The 12402-nt window shown below is 42.5% G+C and overlaps 1 protein-coding gene across 1 annotated transcript in view; it reads right to left on the bottom strand.

Moving 5' to 3' along the window:
• Positions 1-11618, bottom strand: part of ddx51 (DEAD (Asp-Glu-Ala-Asp) box polypeptide 51) — a 57952-nt gene extending 46334 nt beyond the window's left edge. The window contains exons 1-5 of the mRNA XM_043716131.1: positions 11514-11618; positions 10372-10802; positions 7175-7344; positions 5891-6041; positions 1914-2059 (exon numbers count right to left, since the gene is read on the bottom strand). Of these exons, the coding sequence (XP_043572066.1) occupies positions 1914-2059; positions 5891-6041; positions 7175-7344; positions 10372-10802; positions 11514-11536 (921 nt within the window). The 5' untranslated portion in view covers positions 11537-11618. The remainder of the gene's footprint in view (positions 1-1913; positions 2060-5890; positions 6042-7174; positions 7345-10371; positions 10803-11513) is intronic.
• Positions 11619-12402: the final 784 nt, after the last annotated feature.

Raw genomic sequence — 12402 nt, 5'->3', positions numbered from 1 at the left:
TCCTGTTTTTAATAATATTTAAGTATTAGCCAAGACACAGGAGAATTCTTTTGCTCTTTTTTGAAATGTAGTAGTGCTACAGGATCTTCTGGATCCACCTGAGTCTTGATTAACTCCCTCAGCACTGCAGCCTGGATTATGTGCTCAGCTCTCTGCAATGGGGTTTGATCGCACAGCGTTTGGCTCAAAGGCATTACTAACTGAACCAATTTTAATGTCTTCTACTCAGCCATGTCTTCAAATAGAGAGCACACAACCTATCAGCAAGACAGACTCAGGCAGTGACATCAAGACGATGTACCCTGTGACTCAGCGATCAGATGTACTCTTTATTACAAAGTCTACCATAGTTAGCTAAACTCCAGGAAAAATATACATCATCGAATGGATTTAAAGCAGTCCCTTTCATAGGCCATGGATACATTGTGCTGTTGTGGATGCTGTGAACTTAATCTTCTGAGAGGTCTAAGGAATGCCTGCCAAGAGAAACTCCGTAAGTACCAGTGAAGAGAGCACCCAGTAGAATGCAATCTCCCCCATCAACTCAATGTCAGAAGTCAGGTGACAAAGGAGCAGCACTCTAAAAGCCTGTGATTTTAAATAAACCTGTTGGACTATAACCTGGTGTCGTGTGACTTCTGACTTCATCCACCTCAATCCAAAACTGGTATCTCCACATCTTGACTCAATTTGATTATAATTATACAGCTCTTGAGGTTTTTCACAGCTTGGTTGAAGAGATGTCATTATAAAGCTGAAAAAAAGAGCTTCCACCTTATTGAGGAAGCATCTGATCAAACCACATGCAAATACCTGCTCTGAAAACATTGCTCATATTTTGAGAGCTTTGACAAATTTAATTACATCACAAATCAAACAACCCGCAACATTTTTTTAAAAAATGTTGGTTCATGGAACCTCCCAATGTAAACAGATGTTTTAAAACCTCCAGGGTGTGGATCTGCACCGTCGGCAAAAACTAATCAATTCTTCCTTGGGCTACACCCTTTCAGTGTATCAAGTTACATAGAAATCTATCCATTAGTTTTTGAGATCTATTGGTGACAAATTGACTTATAAATGGACAAAAACTTTACTGCTGTCCATCCTTGGTGGCAGGAGCAAATAAGAGTACAGAAAATTCTGAAAGGCTCAGCAGGACAGGCAGCATTTGTATTGAGAGAGGTACAGAGCTTGAAGACTGTTCATCCAAGCTAGGAAAAATTACAAATGCTGCAGCTTTAAAGAAGTTGAAATGGTTGTGATAAAAGAACAAAGGGGAAGATCTGTGACAGGGGCAGAACACAGGAGACACTAAATGACAGAAAGGTCAGGCATGTAGAGCCTTGGGCGGTGACAATAGCAAAAGTGAAGAAATAAGAGATCTCTCCAGAGGAGGTGTGTAGCAAACAGGTATCATTCAAATTTTGAAAGAGAAAATAAACAAGACCAAGACTGAAATATGCAGAGAAGATGAAACAAAATTAGGGCAAAGATTATATCTAAAATTGTTGAATTTAATATTGAACCTGAAAGAGTGTCCACATGCAGGAAGGGGGAACATTATTTGGAATTTATGGTGTGGTACAGACATGTTTTAGTCTTATGTTTCTTTACAGAAAAAGTCAAGATTGTCTCTGGTATCATCCTTCACCAACTGGCTTTCTGGATGAGAACAGAATTCTTACATCATTGATGCAGCCACTTCACCTACAATAGTTTACTGCAAAGCATCATCTTACAGGAAACCTAGAGTAATGGAGGTTCAGAGTGGTCACTTTAAACTGTTGCAAATGTATGCTTCAATCAACCAAATTCAAACAGAGGGAAAATAGCCGTGTCCTTTTAAAAGTACGTAATTAATATATATTTCTCAACGTTAAAAGCATGAAAAAGTCAGATTTCAGATTCACCTGAACAATGGGGATAACGAATGCCAGGGTCTTGCCACTACCAGTGGGTGCGGATACACAAATGTCTCTCGGCCTGTAGCCCCCTCTGCCCAGCCACAGTCCATGCTTTGTGCTCTCCAGGAGGATGGGGATTACCTCTGTTTGAACTGGGGAGAAACAAAATAAAACAGAGGTTAACAACAGGACACTCAGGGAGATGTCAGTGTGACGTATTGATGCTGATCTTCCACAATGTCAGTCAGTAAGCCTCATACATTCATAACCATACTCATTATGGCTGGTCACAGGTTAAAGTGCATGTAGGAGACATCAAAGTACATGTAGGAGACATCAGTAGACACCTGAAAACTCTCGAAACAGATCTCATTTAACCCAATCAGGTGTCAACAATAATCTGCATTTATACAGCACTTTAACATAATAAAACATCCCAAAATAAGACACAAGAACAAACAATGACAGTATGTTTGATCATCAGTCCAAGAGCTAACCCTTAAGAACCATTACAGAGAGAGAGAGAGAGAGAGAGAGATAAAGTGTGTGTGTGTGTGTGTGTGTATTTGAGAGAGAGAGAGACAGGGTGAGCGAGAGAGTGTATGTGTATGTGTGTGTGTGAAAGAGAGAGAGGCAGAGAGAAAAAGACACCGTGTGTATTTGTCTGTCTGTGTGCATGTGTGAGAGAGAGAAATAAAGAAAAATATTATGATGCAAAGTTTCAAAGAGGAGAGGGATTCTCCTCTCATAGAGGAGGCAGTCCCAGAACTCATAGGCTTTCATCACCTGACAGCTAGCATTAGCAGAACACTGAAATCAGGGATACAGGAGGGGTTACAATTGGAGGAGTGCAGAAATCTCAGAGGATTATTAAAATGTGAGAAACCGTGGTCAACGTTACAATTAGGAGCAACTTAAGACTCAAAGGAAGATCAAAAAAAGAAAATATGAATCCGTGTTATTGAGGAACTAAAAGATGGAACACACATTTCAATTGATATGTTATTGGGAAAAGATTAGCATAGATATATAAATCAGCCTACAACTAGGGACAGGAGGACTTTAGTGGAATACACAGCAGTGGAGGCCACAAGGCTCACCAAAATTGGAGCAGTGAAGAGCAAAGAAAGCTACCTCAGATTACAATAGGATCTTGATCAGGTGGACCAATGGGCTGAGAAGTGGCAAATGGAGTTTAATTTAGATAAATGCGAGGTGCTGCATTTTGGGAAAGCAAATCTTAGCAGGACTTATACAGTTTATGGTAAGGTCCTCAGGAGTGTTGCTGGACAAAGAGACCTTGGATTGCAGGTTCATAGTTCCTTGAAAGTAGAATTGCAAGTATATAGGATAGAGAAGAGGTGTTGGCAGGTGGGACTAGATTGGGTTGGGATAAGTGGTTGGCATTGGCTATTTGGACCGAAGGGTCTGCTTCCGTGCTGTACATCTCTATGACTCTATGACAGGGGTACTAAGCTGAGAAGAATTGTAAACCGTGACAGTGTAGAACTTCAAAAACACATTGACACATTGTGCAGTGGCAGATGAAGTTCAATACAGAGAAATATTAGGTGACACACTTTGGGTACAAAGAGAGACAACATTAAATACAGTATAACATTCAAAAGACACCTGTGCATAAGCCATTAGAGGTGACAAGACAGGTAATAAAGCAGATAGTATTAAAACATGAACATTACAGCGCAATACAGGCCTTTTGGCCCTCAATGTTGTGCCAATCTGTGGAACCAATTTGAAGCCCATCTATCCTATACTATTCCATTTTCATCCATATGTTTATCTAATGACCATTTAAATGCCCTTAAAGTTGACAAGTCTACTACTGTTGCAGGCAGTGCATTCCACACCCCCTACTACTCCGAGTATTCTGGCTTCATAAGTAAGGGCACGGAGAACAAGAGCTAAAAGGTTACGCTGAATTTAAACAGGACATTGGTTAGATCTCAGCTGGAGTTTGTGTATAGTTCTAGGTGTCACACATAAGAAAGGATGTGAATGCATTGGAGAAAGTGCAGAAGAGGTTTAGCAGAATGGTTCCAAGTTGGGATTATTTTCCTTGGAGATGAAAAGGCTAAGAGGAGACTTAATAGAAGTTTACAAGGGTCTGGCCAGAGTGGATAGGGAGAAACCATTCCTGCTCATAAATGGACCAAGAACCATGCTCCAGTTTTAAAGCATTTGTAAAAAAAAAAAAGGACATGTGAGGTGAGAAAGACAGTGAATAATCTGGGTTTACAATGCACTGCCAAGCAGTGTGGTGGAGACATTTTAAACTGAGACATTCAGGAAGGCATTAGATAGTTATTTAAAGAGAAGCAATGTGCGAAGTTACAGGGTAAAGAAAGGAGATTGCCACTAAGACAGCTAGTACATATACAATGGGCTGATTGGCCTCCTGCACCAAAATAATCCTGGGATGCTGTGAAAAATACTGGCACCATAAATGATGGGTGCATCACCAAACAATAGGTTGGTCATTCAATAAGTTAGGCTCAACTATGGAGTGCATCACAACCAGGTCAGATTGCTTCAATTCCTCCCCCCACCATGGATAGACTAAGGGCACCAAAAGCAACTGTATTGACTCAAATGACATTAGCTAATTTAGCATAAACTAAAAATCACAACCGAAGGCATAAGACAGTGGTGTAGTGTTAATGTCACTGCACTAGTAATCCAGACGCACAGATTAATACCCTGGATGTCATGGCAGCTGATGGAATTTTGATTCATTGAGTTTATCAAAATCAGATCTGGAGTGAAAGCTAATCTCAGCAGCAGTGACCGTGAAACCATCGTCGACTGATGTAAAAACCCAAGCAGTTCATTAATATCCTTTAGGGAAAGTAATCTGCCAGTAATCTGAAAGTAATCCTTGCCCAATGTTACCTATGTGCAACTCCAGAACAAAAGGTCAAAGGGTGATTAGGGATGGGCAACAAATGCCACCATTTTAATCCGGAGGTGGTGATGTCATTGCAGTGTCACTGGGCTAGTAATCCAGATCCCAGATGATTGGTTTTGGGACAAGAGTTCGAATCCATCATTGCACATGGTGAATTTTGAATTCAAACAGATCCGAAATTGAAAGAAAAGCAATGGCAACCCACTGGCTCAGTAATGACCATCAGGGAAGGCAACCTGTCTTCCATACCAAGCCTGGCTGACATGTGACTCCAGACTAGATTAGAGTGGTGCTGGAAAAGCACACCGGGTTAGGCAGCATCCGAGGAGCAGGAAAATCTACGTTTTGGGCAAAAGCCCTTCGTCAGGAATCGCTCCTCACTTTTGCCATGTGACTCCAGACCTATAGGAACACTGAACTCCCTTTTTAACTACTCTTAGAAGGGATGTTAAAAGGGGATGCTCATCCAATGAGTGAACAAAAAATTGTAACAAGCAGTACATTTATTCAGAAAAAATTATGCAAGTGAGATATCTGTTCATCACTAATTCCACATTGGCATAATGCTGGTGGTGTAACCAAGGCACCAAGGAAACAGATTTCCATTTTTGCCACTATTCTTTGAGATTTACTTGTCTTTCCTGCCAAATTTCTCTTCCTGTACCATTCCCTGATGATACTCAATGCCCAAGCAGCAAAAAATGAGAATCAACAGTCAGGTACGACCCAGATTGCAGTGTGCTCCATAGTTTCCCACTTGCAACTTCATACCGCATAGGTCCTCCACTTTTTCAAGTAGTGCATTCTAAATCATAAACTCACATTGGCTCTTTTGCAAGTTATCTTGAATCCAGGTTCTCCTGTGAGTGGAAATAGTTTATCCTTATGCACTCCTCATTATTATAAATACCAAATGTCCCTTTAACCTTCACTAATCCAGACATGATAATCTCTGGTTCCTTATTCACCCACATAATGGAAATTCTCCAATTCTGTCATCTTCTCTCCACCTTCAGTAAGTCCTTGATAGCTTTCTTAAAGTGTGGTGAGCACATACCTGGGAAGAAGGAATGGATACCATTGGTTCGAAGTTTCTGAAGCAGTTTCTCATGGATTCCTGGAACATTTTCGATCGCGTTTAGATTCTGTTTAATGTCCTTGTTGACCAGCATGGGCTTAGCAAGCCACTGGGGCAAGACTCGATGCACCTGCAAAAAGATAAAACAACTCCCACCTGAGTCATTATTTACTATATCCCAGTCTTAGCCATTTGTCTCAAATTCAAGAAAGTTCAGTCTCTAGTATCATCTATAAATATTAAGCACCTGATGGGTCAATATAATAGGTCTGTCATATTGTTAAGCTACGAGGTTTGAGCCATTGATTTCCCTCTATACTACCCAGCCAAATAGTTCAAGACAGAATAAGCTAACATGGTGAACCTTCCTGGATAGGGATGAATGGGGAGGGAATTGACTGAATTCTGATGAATGCTACCTTCCCTCGCCCTACCAAGTCCAGCTATTAGAATATTCTAAATATTGAATAGCCTGAGCTGAATGGGTCATCAAGAGGGCCAGATTAATGTTCAGGGCCCATGGATTTTAATCCCACCGCAGCAAACAGTGAAACTTGAATTCAATTAAATCTGGAATTAAAAGCTTTTCTAAAGGCAAACATGTAAACATTGTCAATTGCCATAAAAAGCCAACAGGTTCACTGATTTCCTTTACAGAAAAAAGTCTGCCATTCTTACCTGGTAACTCCAAACCCGTAGCAACATACTTTACTATTCACTGCCCTCTGAGATGACCTGACAAGCTGTTCAATTCAAGGCCAATTAGAGATAGATAGCATTGCCAGTGGCACCCATACACCATATAGGAATAAACAACTCAGGATTAGATACAGAGTAATGCTGCCTCTACACTATCCTGTCAAATGTTTGGGCAGATATAGCATGTGTTAAATAGAAGTAAAACTCCCTTTACAGAAACCAAATAACATGCTTCAATCCCAGCCTCATGACAGTAGCTTTCACGACCCTGATCACATGATTATCACCATTCCATCATTGTCGCTGTGCCAACATCATGGAACTCCCTCCTTAACAGTATTGTGGGTCTACCTACAGCATGTAGACTGCAGCAGTTCAAGAAAGCAACTCACCATCACCTTCTCGAGGATAACTAAGGGTAAGCAATAAAAGTTAACCGTATCAGTGACACCAACATTCCCTAAATTCATTTAAAAAAAGCTAAGAACTCCAGGCTAACACTGTCAAAATCCCCTCTCGAGGGGTCTTCTAGTGATCCTAGTTTTGTTTTTGAAGAATACTAACCTTCTGAATCGTTTTCTTCTGAAACCCTCCAAGAATGATCAGGCTGGATTTGGAATCAGTTGACGTATGGTTCTCATCCTGATCACTTTTCTCCTTCGCTTCGGTCTGCTCTGGTTTTTCCAGATCTCCGTTCGGTCTCGCCTGATCATTATTAGTTTCGTTGGATGTCTCTGTAAGATATTTTTGGCAAGAAAGTAATGTTTGATTAATAGTGACACCAGCACCTCATCATACTAAAACTATTTGAAGTGTCATACAACAAATGTCAATTTTAAGACTACACAGAATTTTACATTGAAAAATATAATTGCACTTTTTATGCTAACATCCCATGCACAGCGACAGGATGAAATTACAAGTTGGTTGATATTTGAATATTGACCAATACACCAGGAAAATACCTTCCTCTTCTCAAAACTGAATCTTCCACATTCAACATCTCCCCAATTTGGAGCAGCATGGTGGTTCAGTGGTTAACACTGCTGCCTCACAGCACCAGGGACCCGGGTTTGATTCCAGCCTCAGGCAACTGTCTGAGTGGAGTTTGCACGTTCTCCCCGTGTCTGCGTGGGTTTCCTCCGGGTGCTCCGGTTTCCTCTCACAATCCAAAAATGTGCAGGTCAGGTGGATGGGTCATGCTAAATTGTCCCATAGTTTTAGGTGCGTTAGTTAGAGGGAAATGGGTCTGGGTGGGTTACTGTTTGGAGGGTCGGTGTGAACTTGTTGGGCCAAATGGCCTGTTTCAAAACACTAGGGAATCTAATCTAATTTGGCAGTACATTTCACGTATGCTTCATCTTCTTGGTGAAAAAGTTGCCCTTCAGATCCCCTTTAAATCTTTCCCCCTCACCTATAAACCTATGCCCCTCTAGTTTTAGACTCCCTACACTGGAGAGAAAAATCTTGTCAGTTCACCTTATTCATGCCCCTCATGATTTCATAAACGCCTTAGCCCCTTACGCTCCAGGGAACAAAGTCCCAGCCAAGGTCTTTTCTCCATGGAGGGGGAGTCCAGACCTAGACGGCATAGGTTTAAGGTGAAAGGGATAAGATATAAAAGGGACCTGAGAGACAATGTTTCCACACAGAGGATGGTGAGTGCAAGGAACTAGCTGCCAGAGGAAGTGATGGAGGCCAGTACAACTACAACATTTAAAAGGCATCTGGACGGGTACATGAATAGGAAGGGTTTCGAGGGATGTGGGCCAAGTGCTGCCAAATGGGACTAAATTAATTTAGAATATCTGGTTGGTATGGACGAGGTGGACTGAAGGGTCTGTTTCCATGCTGTACATTTCTGTGACTTTATTCAAGCTCTCAGATTCGTACAGTGCAGAAAAGGCCCTTCAGTCCATCGGGTCTGCACCGACAATAACTACCACTTAAGGTGAGCTAATCCCAATTTCATGCACTTGTCCCACATCCTTGACTGTTGTGATATCTGAAGTACTCATCCAGATATGTTTAAAAGCTATAAGCTTTTTGGCATCCACTACCTTCCCAGGCAGTGCATTCCAGATTCCCACCACACCCAGTGAAAAAGGTTTTTCCCAAATCTCCTCTGAATCTCCTGCACCTTATCCTAACACTATGCCCTCTCGTGATTGACCCCTCAACCAAGGGGAACAGCTGCTCTCTATTCACCCTATCCATACCCCTCCTAATCTTATAGACCTCAACCATGACCCCCTCAACCTTCTTTGCTCAAAAGAAAACAATCCAAGCCTCTCCTTATAGCTCAGTTTCTCCATCCCAGACAACCTATGTACCCCCTCTAGTGTTATCACGTCCTTCCTGTAGTGAGGTGACTAGAAGTGCACACAGTACTCCAGCTGTTGCCTGACCAACTCACTGTACAACTCCAACATTACCTCCTTGCTCTTACACTTTGTGCCACCACTGATGAAAGCAAGTGTCCCATAAGCCTTCTTAACTATCCTTTCCCCACGTTCTGCCGACTTCAGGGATCCGTGAATAATTACCCCAAGATCCCTCGGTTCCTTTAAGCTATCCAGTGTTCTGCCATTCATTAAATATGCCCTCACTTTGTTTCTTCTTCTAAAATGGATCACTTTGCACTTATCAGGGTTCAATACCATCTGCCACTGGTCTGCCCATTGGACCAATCCATATATATCTTCCTGCAACCTACAACCATCTCCTTCACTGTCACTTTACCAATCTTGGTATTGTATTCAAATTTGCTTAACATTCCCCACACATGTTCATCTTTATCTTTTGCGTATCTAACAAACAATAACTGTTCAAGAACTAATCCTTGTTGCTGTGGTTCTGTTCGCCAAGCTGGAAGTTTTTGTTGCAAACGTTTCGTCCCCTGTCTAGGTGACATCCTCAGTGCTTGGGAGCCTCCTGTGAAGCGCTTCTGTGGTGTTTCCTCCGGCATTTACAGTGGCCTGTCCCTGCCGCTTCCGGTGTACTAATCCTTGTACACTGATGGACACCAGCCTCCAATCACTCCAACAGCCTTCCACCGCTACCCTTTGTGTCCTACAACTAACCCAGTTTCTGATCCATCTCAGCAAGTTTCCCTCATTTCCATGTGCTTCAACCTTCTCAATCAGTCTCCCATGTGGGACCTTGTCAAAAGCTTTGCTAAAATCCACATCAACTACATCAACTGAAGTTCCCTCATCCACACAATTGATTAAATTTTCAAAAAAATTCTAACAAAGTTATTCTCAGCTTAATATTCATCCATGACCACCCTTTTATCTCAAATCCTCCAGTCTCAGTAACATTCCTGTAATTTTTTTTTTAAACACCCTTTCCAGCTTAACAACATCCTTCCTATTTCAGGACAACCAAAATTGTATGTAGTATCCAAATGTGGCCTTGCCAATGTCTTGTACAGCCGTAACGTAATACCTCAACTCTTGTACTCATTCCTCTGACTGATGAATGCAAGCATGCCAAATGCCTTCTCCACCACCCTGTCTACCTGTGACATCAATCTCAAGGAACTGTGTATCTACACTCCAGGTCCCTGTCCAACAACATGCTCCAGGATGCTACCATTAACTGTATAAGTCCAGCCCTGGTTTGTCTTACCAAAACACCTCACAATTATCTAAATTAAATTCCCATTTGTCATTCCTCAGCCCACTAGCCCCTGCTGAGCAAGATCCAGGAAACAAAGGCCATGCATTGGCCAAAGGTTCAAGAGGCAAACGCTGTACCTGTATTGTTTGTGCTTTGATCTTGATGTTTGCGTTTTCTCTCCACTCCAGTGTTATTCCTCTTCACTTTTTTGTTATGTAACTGCTTAGCACTTACGCCTGCACTGCCCTTCTCTGATTTGAGCACTTGGGAACCAACATGTCTCCCATTTTTGCTGCTGTCTTCAGATTCATTTGACAGGTGCCTTGCTTTCTTTCTGCTTTTCTCTGAAATTGTAGCCTCTTCTTCAGCTTCTCTTTTCCTCTTTTTGCCCTTCCTTCCTCTATTCTCATCTTCCCTTTGGTTCTTCGGCCCCTCTTCATCCATGGGACCTCTCTTAACCTCCAGCTGTTGCTGTCTGGCCTTGGCCTCTCGACGAAGCTTCTGCAGCAAAGTTTGGGATCGGGACTCATCATGCGGACTATTGGCAGGTTCATCATCACAGAGGTACCTAAGATTCAAGAGAAAGATGATTGGAAATATTATTTGTTCAAGCCCAGCACTGCTGGAGTTGAGAATCAGTTACCTGCGATTCAACATTTATCGATGACTCTATTAAATTCCCAGAGAAACTAGGAAAAACCACGCACATCAAGAAGTGTTGAGGCAATAGTTGATATGGTTAATGTCAGGAGATTCATAATAAGGCAGTATACTGTTATCATTAAACAACCAGCGGAGGACAGAGTAAAGCAAACTGGTATACTATGAGGCCTGCCACATGGTCACAATTTTTCTTTCTGGTCGCATCCCTTGCCATCTTTCTCTTCCTGTTAATTTAACTTTCTCTTTCATAGTACTCATTAACTCCACTGAATGGACCACAGCTACTAATGTGCATTGTGTTAGAAGGTGGTCACAACATTACTCCATCTCATGCTTTAACAGCTTAACTTATTAAACTGAAATAAACTCGAAAACCTCCTCGATTCAACATAACTTGCACCCGATAAATTAAAAATATCTATTATTAAATGCTCACGTGGAGAGGCTGGAAACTTGACATTTCCAACCCACCAGAATGTGGATGTCACGCTGCAAGTAGGATTGCACTAGACGTGCTCCTAACTCTAACTCCCTCCCCCCCCTCACTCTAACTCCCTCTCCTCCCTCACTCTAACCCCTCCTTGTCCTCCCTCAGTCTCAGACACCCAGCTCCCACCTGTTGATGGTGAACAGCGCCATGTCGCCACACTCCCGCTGTCACCCGGCAACCGGGGCCCAGGCTGGGCGGCGCGCGCTGATGGCGTCAGAGAAGAAGGAGGGGGGGCGGGGATAAACTAAACCGGACCGCCGTCAACAGCGCCGCTCGGCGGAGGGGAGGATGCATGACCGCGACCGCGACCGCGCCCGCGCCCGCTTCCCGGTGTTGGGGGGAGGTGGAGTTACAGTGCATCCTCCGGAAATGGGGAGAGCCTCGCAGCGCCCCCTGGCGGAGGGGAGGACAAATAGGTCTTTCAGCAGGAACCATGAGGAACGTGTGAGTTCCCACATCCAGTCCAATGAATGAATGAATGAATCTATATCTTCAGTGATGCCCTGTAGGCATTTTGTAACTTTCAAGGTAGCCACTTCATTCTTTGAAACTCTGAAGAATACTGGCCTAGTTTCCTCAATGTCTATTCATAAAACAATCCTGTGGAGAATCTAATCTAATTTAAAAAAATTAAAATCCTACCATTCTAGGGATTTATCTGGTGAACCTCCATTGCTCTCTCTCTCTCTCTCTGACAAGCATATCCTTCCGTAGACCTGTTAGACCAATTAAACCTGTTGGACTATAACCTGGTGTTGTGTGATTTTTAACTTCCATAAATATGATTTGGAGATGCCGGTGTTGGACTGGGGTGTACAAAGTTAAAAATCACACAACACCAAGTTATAGTCCAACAGGTTTATTTGGAAGCATTAGCTTTCGGAGCACTGCTCCTTCATCAGATGGTTGAACAACTACAACTGCAGAACAACATCTTTACTTCTGTACTCAAATCTCCTTGTAATGAAAGGCAACATGTCGCGTGACCACACACCGATATATCTACCCGGAGTCT

Source organism: Chiloscyllium plagiosum, chromosome 25 (assembly GCF_004010195.1).
Source record: "Chiloscyllium plagiosum isolate BGI_BamShark_2017 chromosome 25, ASM401019v2, whole genome shotgun sequence".
NCBI classification, from domain to species: domain Eukaryota; kingdom Metazoa; phylum Chordata; class Chondrichthyes; order Orectolobiformes; family Hemiscylliidae; genus Chiloscyllium; species Chiloscyllium plagiosum.
The sequence above is the reverse complement of the archived record's forward strand: the minus strand, read 5'-3'. Positions and strand labels throughout refer to the sequence as shown.